At 43.7% G+C, this 13,518-nt stretch overlaps 1 protein-coding gene across 1 annotated transcript; it reads left to right on the top strand.

Moving 5' to 3' along the window:
- The first annotated feature begins 4,085 nt into the window (after positions 1–4,085).
- Positions 4,086–8,123, top strand: LOC101769477 (beta-glucosidase 30). The gene is made up of 7 exons (XM_004965252.3): positions 4,086–4,301; positions 4,434–4,500; positions 4,586–4,644; positions 4,744–4,819; positions 6,469–6,546; positions 6,650–6,737; positions 6,854–8,123. The coding sequence occupies exons 1-7, from the start codon at positions 4,158–4,160 to the stop codon at positions 7,854–7,856; spliced, it is 1,515 nt and encodes a 504-aa protein (XP_004965309.1). The 5' UTR covers positions 4,086–4,157; the 3' UTR covers positions 7,857–8,123.
- Positions 8,124–13,518: the final 5,395 nt, after the last annotated feature.

Genomic DNA, 13,518 nt, shown 5'->3' with positions numbered 1-13,518 from the left:
CTGCTATCACTAAGGGCTCATTCCTTTCCATTTGGGATAAGGACAAGTCGATACACTGGCCGATTTTTTGCTCGTCCCATTGAACTCTTTTAGAGTTGGCTATCCTTTGATACCACTCTTTCCAGCCAGGGGTTTCATTCAGCCATGATCTAAAAGTGCCTGACCAATGATCTAAGTCCATCGTCGACTGCTTAAATGGAATTCCATGGGTTTCCAAGTTGATTAGGTCAGTTGGATCTGGGTTTCCCATAGGGCCGAGACAAATGAGACCGGGGGTTTCGGTAAGGCGAATGGTAATCTGGTGCCTAACCGCCTAAAAAAGGTAAAAGGGGAAGAAATGAGAACAGATCTAAAATAGATGCCTTGGCGGTGAAAAGTAAAAAGAAAAGTTGCGGTAAGTACCTCTGGGATGAAGCTCATTGTGGTTGGCGGAATTGCTGGCGGAGCTACAGTCGCTGAGGCCGTCGGTGGGACCTCTATCGCCGATGAAGCTCTTGCTGCTGCCGATGGAGCCGCTGCCGCTGTCGCTAGAGCTGCCGCCGCTGGAGCTGTCGCTGGGGTCTCTGGTACTGGTGAAGTTCTTGATGATGTCGCCATTGGGGAGATGGTGTGGAATGTGGATGAAAAGGGGTCACCGGAGGAGGAGATTGGAAGCTAAAGGAGCGCTGGAGGAAGAAGGAAACTAGTGCGCCAAAGAAGGAAGACGTGGGCTTGTGAAAAAGAAGTGTGGGACGTGCTGATATTTAAGGACGGTCCGAGAAGGGGTAAAGGCGGGATTTTTACCGCGCCATTGACGCGATTTTCGGGGGAGCGGCTGTCTCGGGCGCCCATTTCGAAAAGATTGCAATCATTAGGCAGAAGACCGCAAAACGGAAAGATATTTTTAATGCGTTTGTTTTGGAAGGGGAGTTGAAAGGAATTTTGAAGTAAAGATTATGTTTTACTCCGAAACTGGGGGGGCATGTGTTGACGCCAGATTTTGACACGTATGGAATCGGCATCAAAAAGGGGAAAAGATTAGCCGATGCGGCAAGTCGAAAAGGTCACGATTGGGAATCGGCCGATTGGTGCTACAGTTGGAGATCGGCGGATTGGCGCTGCGGTGTTTTGACAGATGGAGTTGGTAGAAATCGGCCGATTAAGAGGTTGGAGCAATTGGGCCAATATGGGCTTAAAGTGAATTGCAAAGAGAAGATAAAGGGGGATTGGCTCGCAGGAGCGCAACAACCAACTCCGATACGAGTTGTACTTGTAAATATTCATTTTCATTTAAAATTAGAGATAGAATCCTAGTCAGTTAAGAGATTGGTTGTAACAGGCTATAAATAGCCATCTTTAGAGATCTGTAAAAACAACATCAAATCAATACAACAATCTACTATTTCCTCGTACTTTACTTTCAAGTCGGCGACTTCGCCAATACTTTTCCTCTTTAACGAGTTCGTACGGGTTGGCAGGGCTGCATCGACACAATCTCCGGCCGATTCTGTAAGTTCCACTTATCGAGTAATATCTAAGCTTTAACTTCGGGCGCATCGCTGTCGTTTCGTTTAGATTTATTCATCAGTTATCGATATTTACTAGAATTCTAGGTTTTACCTGTTGTTCTAGTTTTATCACCGGTTATCCAGCTTGAGATTGGAGCTTTCGGCTTATTTATCTTTATTGTTTATCTATTATTTTTGCACAGATGATTAGATCTATCTCAAGTGTTGCTCCTGTAACGTTACCTAGTTTACTCCAGTAGTTTCTTCATAAAACGTTACCTAGTTGTCGGCTGTACCATAGCCGATTACCTTGTTATAGCAAATCGGCCGATTCGCTGATACACTTCTTCGAGATCGGAACCTTAGCCGATCGGAACTCCTAAAATTTGACACGTCTTCTTCCTTGCCAATCAACAGGTCAGATTGGCTGGCACGCCGCGCGAACCGCACCAGGGCGTCTACCCGAACAGGAGTTAAACAGATTCTCCCGGGTCGTGTGTCTGACACTGAGAGTCAATTGGCTGACTTTTAGCGCCAACAGTACCTCTACCCTCCTTTATATACTCCAGGAGGCAGGATTACTAGTCAGTTACAAGCAGGAGTCCTAGTAGGACTACATGGTATGAGTCCTAGTAGGATTACAGTGGAATCCTAGTAGGAGTTCGTCTTCTTCCTTCCTTGCAAGAACACATCAACATACTACGGTACTCCTGTTTAGGGGACCTCTTCCTCTCTCCCACTGTTTTCTGCTGCTAACTTCGCATCTCCATTGCTAGCACTGCGCGCACAGTACCAAAGAGAGCAGAGCCTCTGGAACCTCGGCTACCGCTGGAGATCCTGCTCGGGATAGGCAAGCAATAAGTTTTTTGGGAGCGTTTCACGCAACTGCTCGCTGCCTATTCGGCTACTTCCTCTACGTCTAGGCAGCTATACAACTACTTCCACTATATCCATTTGGAGGCCGATCGACTACTTCCTGCTACGTTGCTGGCCGAGGGACTTCACTGCATCAGCTGGTCACGGCATCAACTCTGTTCAGCTACACCAATTGAGGTCAACCGAATAGCATGACTATTTCGGTTGATAGCGGAAGCAGCCGCTGCCTCCGGCAACGACCCCTCCCCAGAGTACTCACTCATATTGCTTTCTTTCGAATTGTTCATGTCTAAAATGTTGTTTAACATGAATACTTGCACATGCTTTGTTATCAAAGATTCACTCAACATTTTCATGATAATATTTTACACGCTGAATTATAGAATTAAAATGTACCGAAAATTGCTTATATTTCTAACAGGAGCTCGAGCAGGGCCGGTCAACGGTGGTGTCTGCTGTGGCTGCCCAACGGGTTGCGTGCCGTGTAGCTGTGGAGGAGACTGACGGTATCGATTTGTGGTGGGACATGCAGAGGCCGCCACCGTACTTCGTAGTATGCATTGCCTCCGCCCACCTCCTCGACCGCGGTGGCATTGAGGGTCCGGCAGCGATCGCTGCGGCTGCGAGGGGGTGGCGTCGTGGCGAGGTGATTTTTTTGCTTTTACCCAACCCCGTGGTGCACGAACCCAGAGCGTTCTGGAGACGCTCAGGGACGTCTGGCTTAGTCCAAAAGAATCCCTGCCGTCCACACGAGATCTGACGGCTGAGGATTAACAAGAGCTCCAAACGGACGATGGACGACGTCATGATGACGTGGAGTCACGAAAAGAGAAAAATTCTGCCGGATTTCGTTATTTAGAGATAGGCAGCAGAGACTCACCTGCAGGATGCACTATTTGACTTGATGGCCGAATGACCGGCGTCCTACTCACGGTGGCATCCAGCGCTTTTGGTCGTCCAACCGATCGGCCGAACCAACCCCTGCAATCGGCGAGGATAACTTCTTTTCGTTTGGGATCGTATACGTTTTTGGGTTTCTGATGAACAGTTCGAGCAAGTTCCACCTAACCAATTCCATAACTTCCATTATCATCTCAGACTAGCAATTTCAAAACCAAGATCACATTGCAAACCTCAACTTTCCGACGCGCACTCGGCACATCCGTAATTCTGCCGCATCCACCCCTCACGGCGTCGGCGCTTGTCGGTGGCACACAGCGCAACGTGCCGGCGGGCTCCCCAGAAACACCCAGCGCAGTCGCTGTCCGATCCTCACAGCCTCTCGCGCAACCAATCATTCACCGCAATCACCACTACCCATTCGCCCGTGACCCGCAACGCCGGCCACCACCGCTGGCCAGCGCGCGAGCGACGCCGGATCACGTAGTTCGCGCGTAGCATTCGCGGGGGCCGCCGTGGTCGGGACCCCGATCCCTAAAACGAACAAGCTCGCGACACAGATTGTCTAGAGCGTCGTGAGCGTGGACCTCGTGGTGTTAATGAAAAAAACAAAAATGCTTGCCGTCGCATCTGTCGCTTCATGGGTCATCGAGGAGATCGCCAGATCGGATCGGTGATCTCCGGGGCTGTGTGTCCCCTTCCGGCGTCCCCCCATCGCTCCATGTCGAGCTGCAGTACTCATGCATGTGTACTTGTTTCCTCCCAAGAAATCGTTCGGGATAGACCTCCAGCTCTTCCATCTATAAATGGCAGCCGGGACTGGAAGTGCAGCAGCAATCCAGCTCCAGCTCCTGCAGTCGGACGGAGCCCGCCGTTCCGGTACCAGCTCCGGGGATGGGTGTCGGGACCGGAATGGCGAAGCGGCTCCTCTCCGCCGTGCTCCTCGCAGCTCTCGCCTGCGGCGGCGCTCACGCCAAGTTCAGCAGGAACAGCTTCCCCAAGGACTTCATCTTCGGCACCGGCTCCGCGGCGTATCAGGTGATGCCTGCAGTCTGCAGAACATTTTCACTCTTTTGAATCTTTTTTAAAAATAAAGTACTTGCATCCGAAAAAACAGTTAGCTTAGCTGAACAAGTTGGTGCCTTGCACTTTTTTTTAATTCTTTTGTAGTACGAGGGTGCCTACAACGAAGGAGGCAAAGGGCTCAGCATATGGGACAAGTTCACTCATATCCCAGGTCAGGACGACTCCGTCTTCCCTGTCTAGAACTACTCTGAACCGGCCACTTTCTAACAGCTAGAAAAACTTGTCAACTATTGCAGGAAAAATCAAGAACAACGATAACGGTGACGTGGCAAATGACATGTACCATCGATACAAGGTGACTGACACTGCGACCATTGGTCGGAGTATTTTGAACCAGCTGATCAACCGAACGATGTGTCGACCAGCAAGCGAAACTGACTAAACTATTTTGCAGGAGGATGTGCAACTCCTCAAGGACATGAACTTGGACTCCTTCCGGTTCTCCATTGCCTGGTCCAGGATCTTGCCAAGTGAGCACTGCCGAACTCGAAACATGTACCATCGTGGCCCGGGCCGCAAATAACTGTTGTTTATTTTTTTTTCAAAGCACAGTATAGACACAGACACTCACAAATGCACGTACACTCAACCCTACGAATACACAGATGCAACCCTAGTCCTATGAGCAACTCCAAGAGACTGAACCGGTAGATCCTCGAAATTAACGAAGTCATTACATGCGCCTCGCTATCAACGGGTACGTTGCCTACCACTGAAAGAATTGTGCCGGTTAATTCTTGTAATAAATTGATGAAAATGCGAACACCAGTACCGAGTCGAAGACTCGAACCCTGGTGGGCAGGTTCCATCACAAGGAACCTTACCATCTGAGCTACGCTCAGTTCGCAAATAACTGTCGTTTATGACAACAGCACCATCACCAAGATATTGAAACATATTGATCTGAAACAAGAAACACTGTATACAATTTTTTTTAAAAAAAGAGTCTAGATTTTAATTAAGGTACTCAAAGAGATATTGACATTTAATGCAAAATGAATTGATAGCGTAATTAAAACAACAGCCGTTTATGACCGAAGAAAGTAACATATATGGTTCGACGTATCCGTCGACCTCACTAATTAGTGAATGCTTTTTTTTGGAAAGAAATCGTTTCTGCAACTGTCTATTTTCGAAAAGTTATAAAGTTGTACATGAATAAGTTTTTAGCATAGCATTATTAGGAGAAAAAGTTATGACCATAACTTGCGATATGACATTCGACATATAACTTTTGCTAACAAACTTATGATGACAACTTTTCAATGTAACCTTTTCCAATACAACTTTTACGCATTACACTTTTTGCGGACAAAACTATCACGACAAATTCTCGGCATAATTTTACTAAAACAACTTTCATGTGACAACTTTTACAAATATTAAGAAATAAATCTTCGTTCTTCAACGTCTTTGGAAACTAATAATACACATAACTTATTTAGCACGACTTTTGTCATAACTCTTTTGGGACCTTCTTAAACATATAAATTTGATTATACTAAAAATAAAATGGGCAGGTTACATATGAAACTAAAGAAAATGAATGGGGAGAAAGAAAAGTCCAGATTCAGATCCATGCTAAGGATCCTAGCTACCCACGTGCTAATTATGCTACCCATGCTAATGATGCTAACTACTCCCTCTATCCAAAATTATTATTCATTTTGACATTTCTACATACATAGGTTTTGATATACATCTAAATATGTATTATGTCTAAATAAATAGTAAAATTTATATATTTAGAAAAATCAAATCAAATAGTAATTTGAGACTTAGGGAGTATACCCCTATGTCGACAGCACCTTTGGAAGATGCGGCTCGACGTGTTCAGTGCGACCAATGGTGACATTTGATTTGAAAGATAAAATGGGTGGGTTAAATATGAAAATAAAGGACTTGAAAGGAGAGCAAAGGGTCCCGATTCAGACCCATGCTAATGATCCTATCTACACACGTGCTAATTATCCTACCCATGCTCATGATGCTAACTACCCCTATGCCGACAGCGCCTTTGAAGGTGCGACTCGACGTGTTGAGTGCGACCGATGGTGACACTGGGCTTCCGCGTATCCATGCTCATTCTGTGTTACGTGTCCACACGTGCTTTCTGCAGATGGTTCCCTGAGTGGAGGAATCAACAAAGAAGGTGTGGCCTTCTACAACAACCTCATCAACGAGGTCATAGCCAAAGGTATTTAATCACCCTTTTGCGTCCATGCAGCTCATACAAATTAAACCCATGTTCAATGATAAGTGGATAACATTAACAAAAAGGATTGCATTTTCATCGCAAGGTCTGAGGCCATTTGTCACCCTCTTCCACTGGGACACGCCCCTTGCCCTGGAGGAAAAGTACGGAGGCTTCCTCAGTGAAAACATCATGTACGCCCCTGTCCTGTCGTCGACTTTAATTAAGTTGCTTAATCTCTCTCTTTCTCTCTCGACTGTTTGTAATAATTGTAATGTGATTAAACAAACGGTGTACGACGTGCTTGCAGCAAGGACTACGTGGACTTCGCCGAGGTCTGCTTCAAAGAGTTCGGCGACCGCGTCAAGGACTGGACGACGTTCAACGAGCCGTGGACGTACGCGGAGCGGGGCTACTCCGCCGGGCTGTTCGCGCCGGGCCGGTGCTCGCCGCACGTCTCCAAGTCCTGCCTGAGCGGCGACTCGGCGCGTGAGCCCTACGTCGTGACGCACAACATCCTCCTCGCCCACGCCCAGGCCGTCGCGCTCTACCGCGCCAAGTACCAGAAGGTGCAGGGCGGCCAGATCGGCATCGCCGTCGTCTCCCACTGGTTCGTGCCCAACACAAACTCCACCGCCGACAGCTTCGCCGTGCAGCGCAGCCTCGACTTCATGTACGGCTGGTTCCTCGACCCCATCGTGCACGGCGGCTACCCGGCCACCATGATCGGCTACCTCGGCGACCGGCTGCCGAAGTTCACGGCGGAGCAGATGACGCTCGTCAAGGGCTCCTACGACTTCATCGGCGTCAACTACTACACCAGCTACTTCACCTCGGCCAAGCCGGCGCCCAACGGGCTCGAGCAGAGCTACGACGCCGACGTCCGTGCCAACACCTCCGGGTTCCGCAACGGCGTGCCCATCGGCCCTACGGAGTTCGTGCCCATCTTCTTCAACTACCCGGCGGGCCTGCGGGAGCTCCTGCTCTACACCGCCCGGCGATACAACAACCCGGTCCTCTACGTCACGGAGAACGGCATCGCCGAGGGGAACAACGCGACGCTCCCGCTCAAGGAGGCGCTCAAGGACGGGCACAGGATCGAGTTCCACTCCAAGCACCTGCAGTTCGTGAACCACGCCATCAAGAACGGCGCCAGGGTCAAGGGATACTTCACCTGGACATTCATGGACTGCTTCGAGTGGGGCGACGGATACCTCGACCGCTTCGGCCTCATCTTCATCGACCGCCTCAACGGCCTCAAGCGCTACCGCAAGGAGTCCAGCTACTGGATCGAGAACTTCCTCAAGAGCTAGATAGATGATTGCAGCTGGGTGTAATTGCATTGTTTGCAGAGTGTGATCTGTTCTGTGTTCCTGTAGTCTATGGGGTCGCCGCCGTTGCCGTCGACTGTCGTTGAGTGTGGTTGCAGAGAAAAGGAGGAATAACGCTCGCTGCGGAGCTGGAGAGCTATCTGTCATGTCAGTCAAATCTACGCTGTTTTTTTTTTGTCTTAACAAGAATAAACCAAGCGATAACCTTTTCAGTCTCGGTATCTACATGGGTTCAAATGATTTTCTTTCTATTCATCAGTCTCTGTTAACAGGCTTTCATCAATTGATTTTCTTTCTATTTAGTCTCTGTTTGGTACTTTTGGGGTAAATATTTCAAAGTACAAAATGTTCATGCATCACCTTTTCAATCTCAGTATTGTCTAAATGGGTTCAAATGAAAAATTGATGAACTGCAAAGTAGTGATAAGTGTTGAACAGATAGGCATTAAATTCTACGGTGGTTTTGCATTTCTTGAAATTTAAAAAGTTTTGGTTTAATTAAAAAATTCATAACTAATTCATTTCAAATTGAAAAAATATGAAGTTGGTATCAAAAGTTTTCTAAAAATGTAGGCTACTTGTTGATACTGTATTTGAAGTTGTTTGCATCATAGTTTTATTACTCGTAGTAAAATATAAGGAATATGAACAACTAAGATTCAAATAATGCCAAATAGAAAAACAATAGATAGCTTACATTTTCAGAAAATGTTTGACACTGATTTTTTATTTTTCTAATTTGAAATAAATTAGTTATGAATTTTTTAATCGAACTTAAACTTTTTAAATTTCTAGAAAATGTAAAACCACTCTTGAAACTACCCAAAGGGTAAATTTGCCCGATTTCGACAGTTGGATGGCTCTCTCTGTTCAGTTTTGTAGTTGTGGGTTGAAAATCAGACTTATGCCATAGTTGGAGGGTAAAAGTAGGACTTTTCCTTTAATCTATGACGGATAGATTTTATCATTCTGTGACAGTTTTAGATAACATCATCTATTTAGCGTCACAGATTAAATCATGTGACAGTTTAATTTAACAAAAGTGTCGTAGATAACCCAATCCGTGACGTTTATTAACCGTCAGAATATCCTGAGGCCCGCCCAGCCCAACCCAAGTCTAATTTTAGTGATGAAAATAAACGTCATAGAAATCGTCAAAGATTGTATAGCCATGTAACGTGACTGCTGACATGGATAATGATGCTGATGGTGCTGACATGGATGATAACGTAGCTATAGCTACTGATATGGATGATGATGTAGCTACTGACATGGCTACTGATGCTAACATGAATGATGACGTGGCCACTGACGTGGATGATAACGATAATGTGGTTGCTAACATCTGCAGCCCATTTTATTAATGGACCAATATCAAAAGCAAGCTACTAATTTGGGCCAAATATTTTCTAGTCCACTGAGTTCGATCATTTTTATCGATCCAAAAAAATCTGGTGCATCAAATTTTGCCAATTCCAGCCCATTTTCAAAATCACCATTACAACCCAAAACAAGCTATAAAGCCCATACAAAAATCATTGTACTTTTATTGACACAAAAAATTAAGCAAGAACTCCCTTTCTAATTTACCATGCTAATACAGTATCACATCAGGTTCAATAACATCCAGTACCATATAAATACAAAGTCTCCTCACAAAAAGAAAAATACAAAGTCTCAACTTTCCATCGAACAATATAACAGGTGTACATCCAGCGTCACACCACATTAGCAATCCAGCATTACCACAAACAGCAAAAGCTAGGTTCATGCAAAAAAGTTAGGTTCCGACAAAAGCTAGCATACCACCATATCGCTTAGCTTGGTCGACTTTGATCTAGCAGAAGCTCAACCTCTTTGATTATGTCCTGCAGCTTTGCTTCAGTGGGGTTCTTCACTGTTCCAAGCTCCTTGGTAGTGATGCAACCTGACAAGGGGAAAAGAAATACTTACGATTAGTATTAGAAACAGTCATCTCATCAGGGGCTTACAAAGTAAGATTTAAAGTCCAAACAAAGTAATAGTTGAGTGTTCTTGCATTGCAATCGCCATTGATACTAACAAGCATCGTGCATCATTGAACTCTAGTCGGGGCAATAATATGATGATACTTAACTATGATGAAACAGTGAGCCATTAACCTTGCCCTTGTGGGTACATAAGCAGAAGAAAAGTACATAAATTCCAAATCTGAATTTAGTAACAATATTATCAATACATTTTCTCTGAAACGCACCATTTGCTGCGTTGTGGGTTCTGATTTCTTGCTGAGGAACATTTGCATAAGCAGAGCCATGTTCTGTCCAGGTAACCAGTAGAACAAATAAAAAAGGTCTATCTCTGATGCATAGGTATCCTATAATCTTCGACAAATACAAAGAGTTTAACAAAAAATGAATGGTTTTAAAAAAAAACATCACGAAGTCACAAGATTTAGAATCAAAAGAATGGGAGGCTTTGTAAAAACCAAGCGCAGTTTCCAAACAGCACAATTTTCTCTTCCATTACATAGACTTTAACAAGGTTATTATGTGAAATTAAAGGTATATTAGAAACGTAGATATAGGCACATAGCTGTTACTCCCAGGTAACATAGGTTTCAGGTAGAAAGCTTCGATCAGATGTCTTGCATAATCAATGCCTCCTCGTTTTGGTGTTTGAAATGCTCCTGTAGAACCATCACAACAGACAGCTCAACATCTACATCACCTTACTGTAAAGAAATACCAGTCATTTTTCTCTACACAAATAAGCAACGTGTAAGAAAGCCTTAATCTTTTCACAGCCACAACATTTAAATCCATAGCGTGCAGTAAGCATCTGTAGTAAATCCTATTTAAAGTGTCCCAGAAGCTTAACCACACCGAAGCAATCGACGTAGAAGTCAGAAAGCTAACCATAAGTCAACGAAATAGCAAAGCGAAGCCCTCGAATCACATCAGAAGAATGCACATATAGCAAACACTACTTATTTTAGAAGCGAAACTGCCTTTTTCTAAAGGAGGTAGAAGTACTATTACTTACTTCCCCCATCCCAAATTGTAGGTCGTTTTAGCATTTCTATATTCATAGCTTTTACTATGTATCTGGACATAATATATATCTAGGTGCATAGCAAAAATTATGAACCTAGAAATGCCAAAACGATCTACAATTTGGAATGGAGGGAGTACCAAGTTTTTGGATGACCTCTTATCAGTTCATCTTTGTCATCAGCAGTAGAGGAAGTCCATTCGCGTTACCGACAACAGACCTGTAATTCGGCATGGGGAGAGAAAAATGAGACGATAAACAGAAACTGAACAAGATCACAAACTGCAAGAAGCTTAAAAAATGCTGATACTGCTAAACTTAGCTGATACTATCATAGACCACATACTATCTCAACTACTAAAGTTAGCTGATACTGCTATATGTCAAAGCTAAATATTACTATATAGAGAAATCATAGACTAATAAGCGCAGTAGCAACGATGTCTACGATAATTCAGTGGAAAACCAACTTACAGAGACTACAAAATATAATCCTTTGTTCTTTTAACTTGCTATGCATACATGTTCCGATGTCAATATAATTAACCAGCAGACACTGACTCTCCATCTTAAGTTCCAGGATGTATCACTCTACTGAATGAGGCATCTGAAGTATTCCAATACAAAACATAATATCGATTGCCGGGATCACCTTTGGGCTTGTAGTACTGATCCCAAGATGTTATAGCTCCTCACTGCTGGTATTTGAGCAATGAATAATGATGGGATATTAGGTACATGCATGAACAGTTTTTATTTACAGGAAGCACGCAACTAAGACCAGTAAGACCGAACCAAACCAATTGCCTCCTCACCCTGCAGCTGGTAAATGGAAGCTTGTACAAATGCTTTTCCTTGTCAACAAGGATATCAAGCAATAAAAAACTTATCCCAAATATTCAGTCAAATCTTTCCACAAATTGAGCAAAGGTCAAGTAATCTTCTCGCAGATCTAGCATCCATATGGCATTAAAAAAGAAAATATTGTCTTACCTTGTTTGAGAACGAAAAGGCTATGGACTGCTGCAATGGAAGGCCTTGATGAACTCTCCAATCAAGCATTTGGCATGTATCAAGCATTCATGTTTGCTGCCTTTCCTGAAAGTTGTAGTAGAAATTAAATGCTATCCAGAAACACATTATGCAACAGAATCAGATTCTTTTTATCTCAGATGAAAGTCAAGGAAATTCTTCCAACCTGGGTAAGCTGGTCAGTCTTCCTTATGCCCTTCTCAATCACTCAATGAACTCATGTAGGTTGTCAGAGCTTAGATGATAGAGACTATGATTTGTCACCTGACAACACATATACACTGTCAAATGTATGATTCAACTAAAATGCTTATATATGCTTATCAACACATACGATTCATGATTATTTCAGGTACAACCTTTGGAAGCTCGCCTGCATAGAACCAACTTGAATGCACCCTCTCCACTATTAAGCAACTGTACTAACCACTGATAATACAGAAAAGAGGAATATGCTCATGAGAAAAAAAACAGCAATATAAAAGGAAAGATCAGACTGACCTCGATACAAGATTACAGAAGGACCTGATTTCACAAGAAGAGGATATAGACCATCGGATGAGGAATTCAGGATTGGACCTGTGCTGAACCATCATGAACTCTTTGTGATTGAACAAGAAATCATCATCTTTGAGAAGCAGATCTGCATACTCTCAGCAGCAAAGAGCTCCTCATCATCCTTGGAAACAAAAAAACAAATCATTAAACTGAGCATCGGCATCAAATCTATACTAAGAACTGAAAATGAATAGCAGCCACCGCCCACCAGATCAATTCAAATACCTCTATTCTCGCATTGAAGGAGCAGCTGGTCATACTCTTTCTTTTTTCTTGTGGCTTCCTGCGCATGCCTCCACCATTGCTGCCTTCTCCCTCCATAAGAGGTAATATTGTAGGCAGTGCTAGAGCAAAAGAATATGTTCAAATTGAAGGAGTATCAATTTGGATGTCAAGTTAAAAAAAAAAGAGATATTTACTAAAATAGGAAGTCACATTGTTACATATTGACTGACTATTAGGAGCTTGACAGGTAATAATCGGTAAAAAAGCCCATCTCCAGTTGACTGACTATTAGGAACCTCACCCATTAACCCTAAAAACCTACATATATTTGAGAATAAAAAAGATACAGATGCCAGCTTCACAGATAACTCAGTGGCATAGAAACCAAAAATATAGATCTGCTGACAACACAGTTGAGCTCACTTATTGAACTTAATTCTTTCTGTGAGCTCCTATCCTAGCCCAATTCTTTCTGCTGGCCATGCTACTCAAAAAATATTCACTTTATTTAACATTAAGGGCATGCTAACATCACAGAGACAAGCAAATTTAAAAATACCAATGATATTGACCAGCACATCTATACGTACAAATCGAATATGAAGGCACATGCTCACCTGAAAAGTGTTTCTTTGCTAGCTGCTAAAATTATTTGTATGACCTTTTCTTGTAGTTTTATTTCCCTAGCGAATAATCTGTCAACAACTGATTTACTTCAGCCAAGATAACTTTCCATTACCTTCTGAATGGACTTAATTTTGTTTACCTGCAAAATAACATTAATGCACATAAAGTA

Source organism: Setaria italica, chromosome IV (genome assembly GCF_000263155.2).
Source record: "Setaria italica strain Yugu1 chromosome IV, Setaria_italica_v2.0, whole genome shotgun sequence".
NCBI classification, from domain to species: Eukaryota; Viridiplantae; Streptophyta; class Magnoliopsida; order Poales; family Poaceae; genus Setaria; species Setaria italica.
This window is presented reverse-complemented; position numbering and strand designations above follow the sequence as displayed.

Excerpts from the sequence above, each read along its gene's own strand:
- LOC101769477 (XM_004965252.3), top strand. The coding sequence starts at position 4,158 with ATGGGTGTCGGGACCGGAATGGCGAAGCGGCTCCTCTCCGCCGTGCTC. Across the intron at positions 4,645-4,743 it reads ACATGTACCATCGATACAAG|GAGGATGTGCAACTCCTCAA; the intron begins GTGACTGACACT and ends ACTATTTTGCAG. Across the intron at positions 6,738-6,853 it reads TTCCTCAGTGAAAACATCAT|CAAGGACTACGTGGACTTCG; the intron begins GTACGCCCCTGT and ends ACGTGCTTGCAG.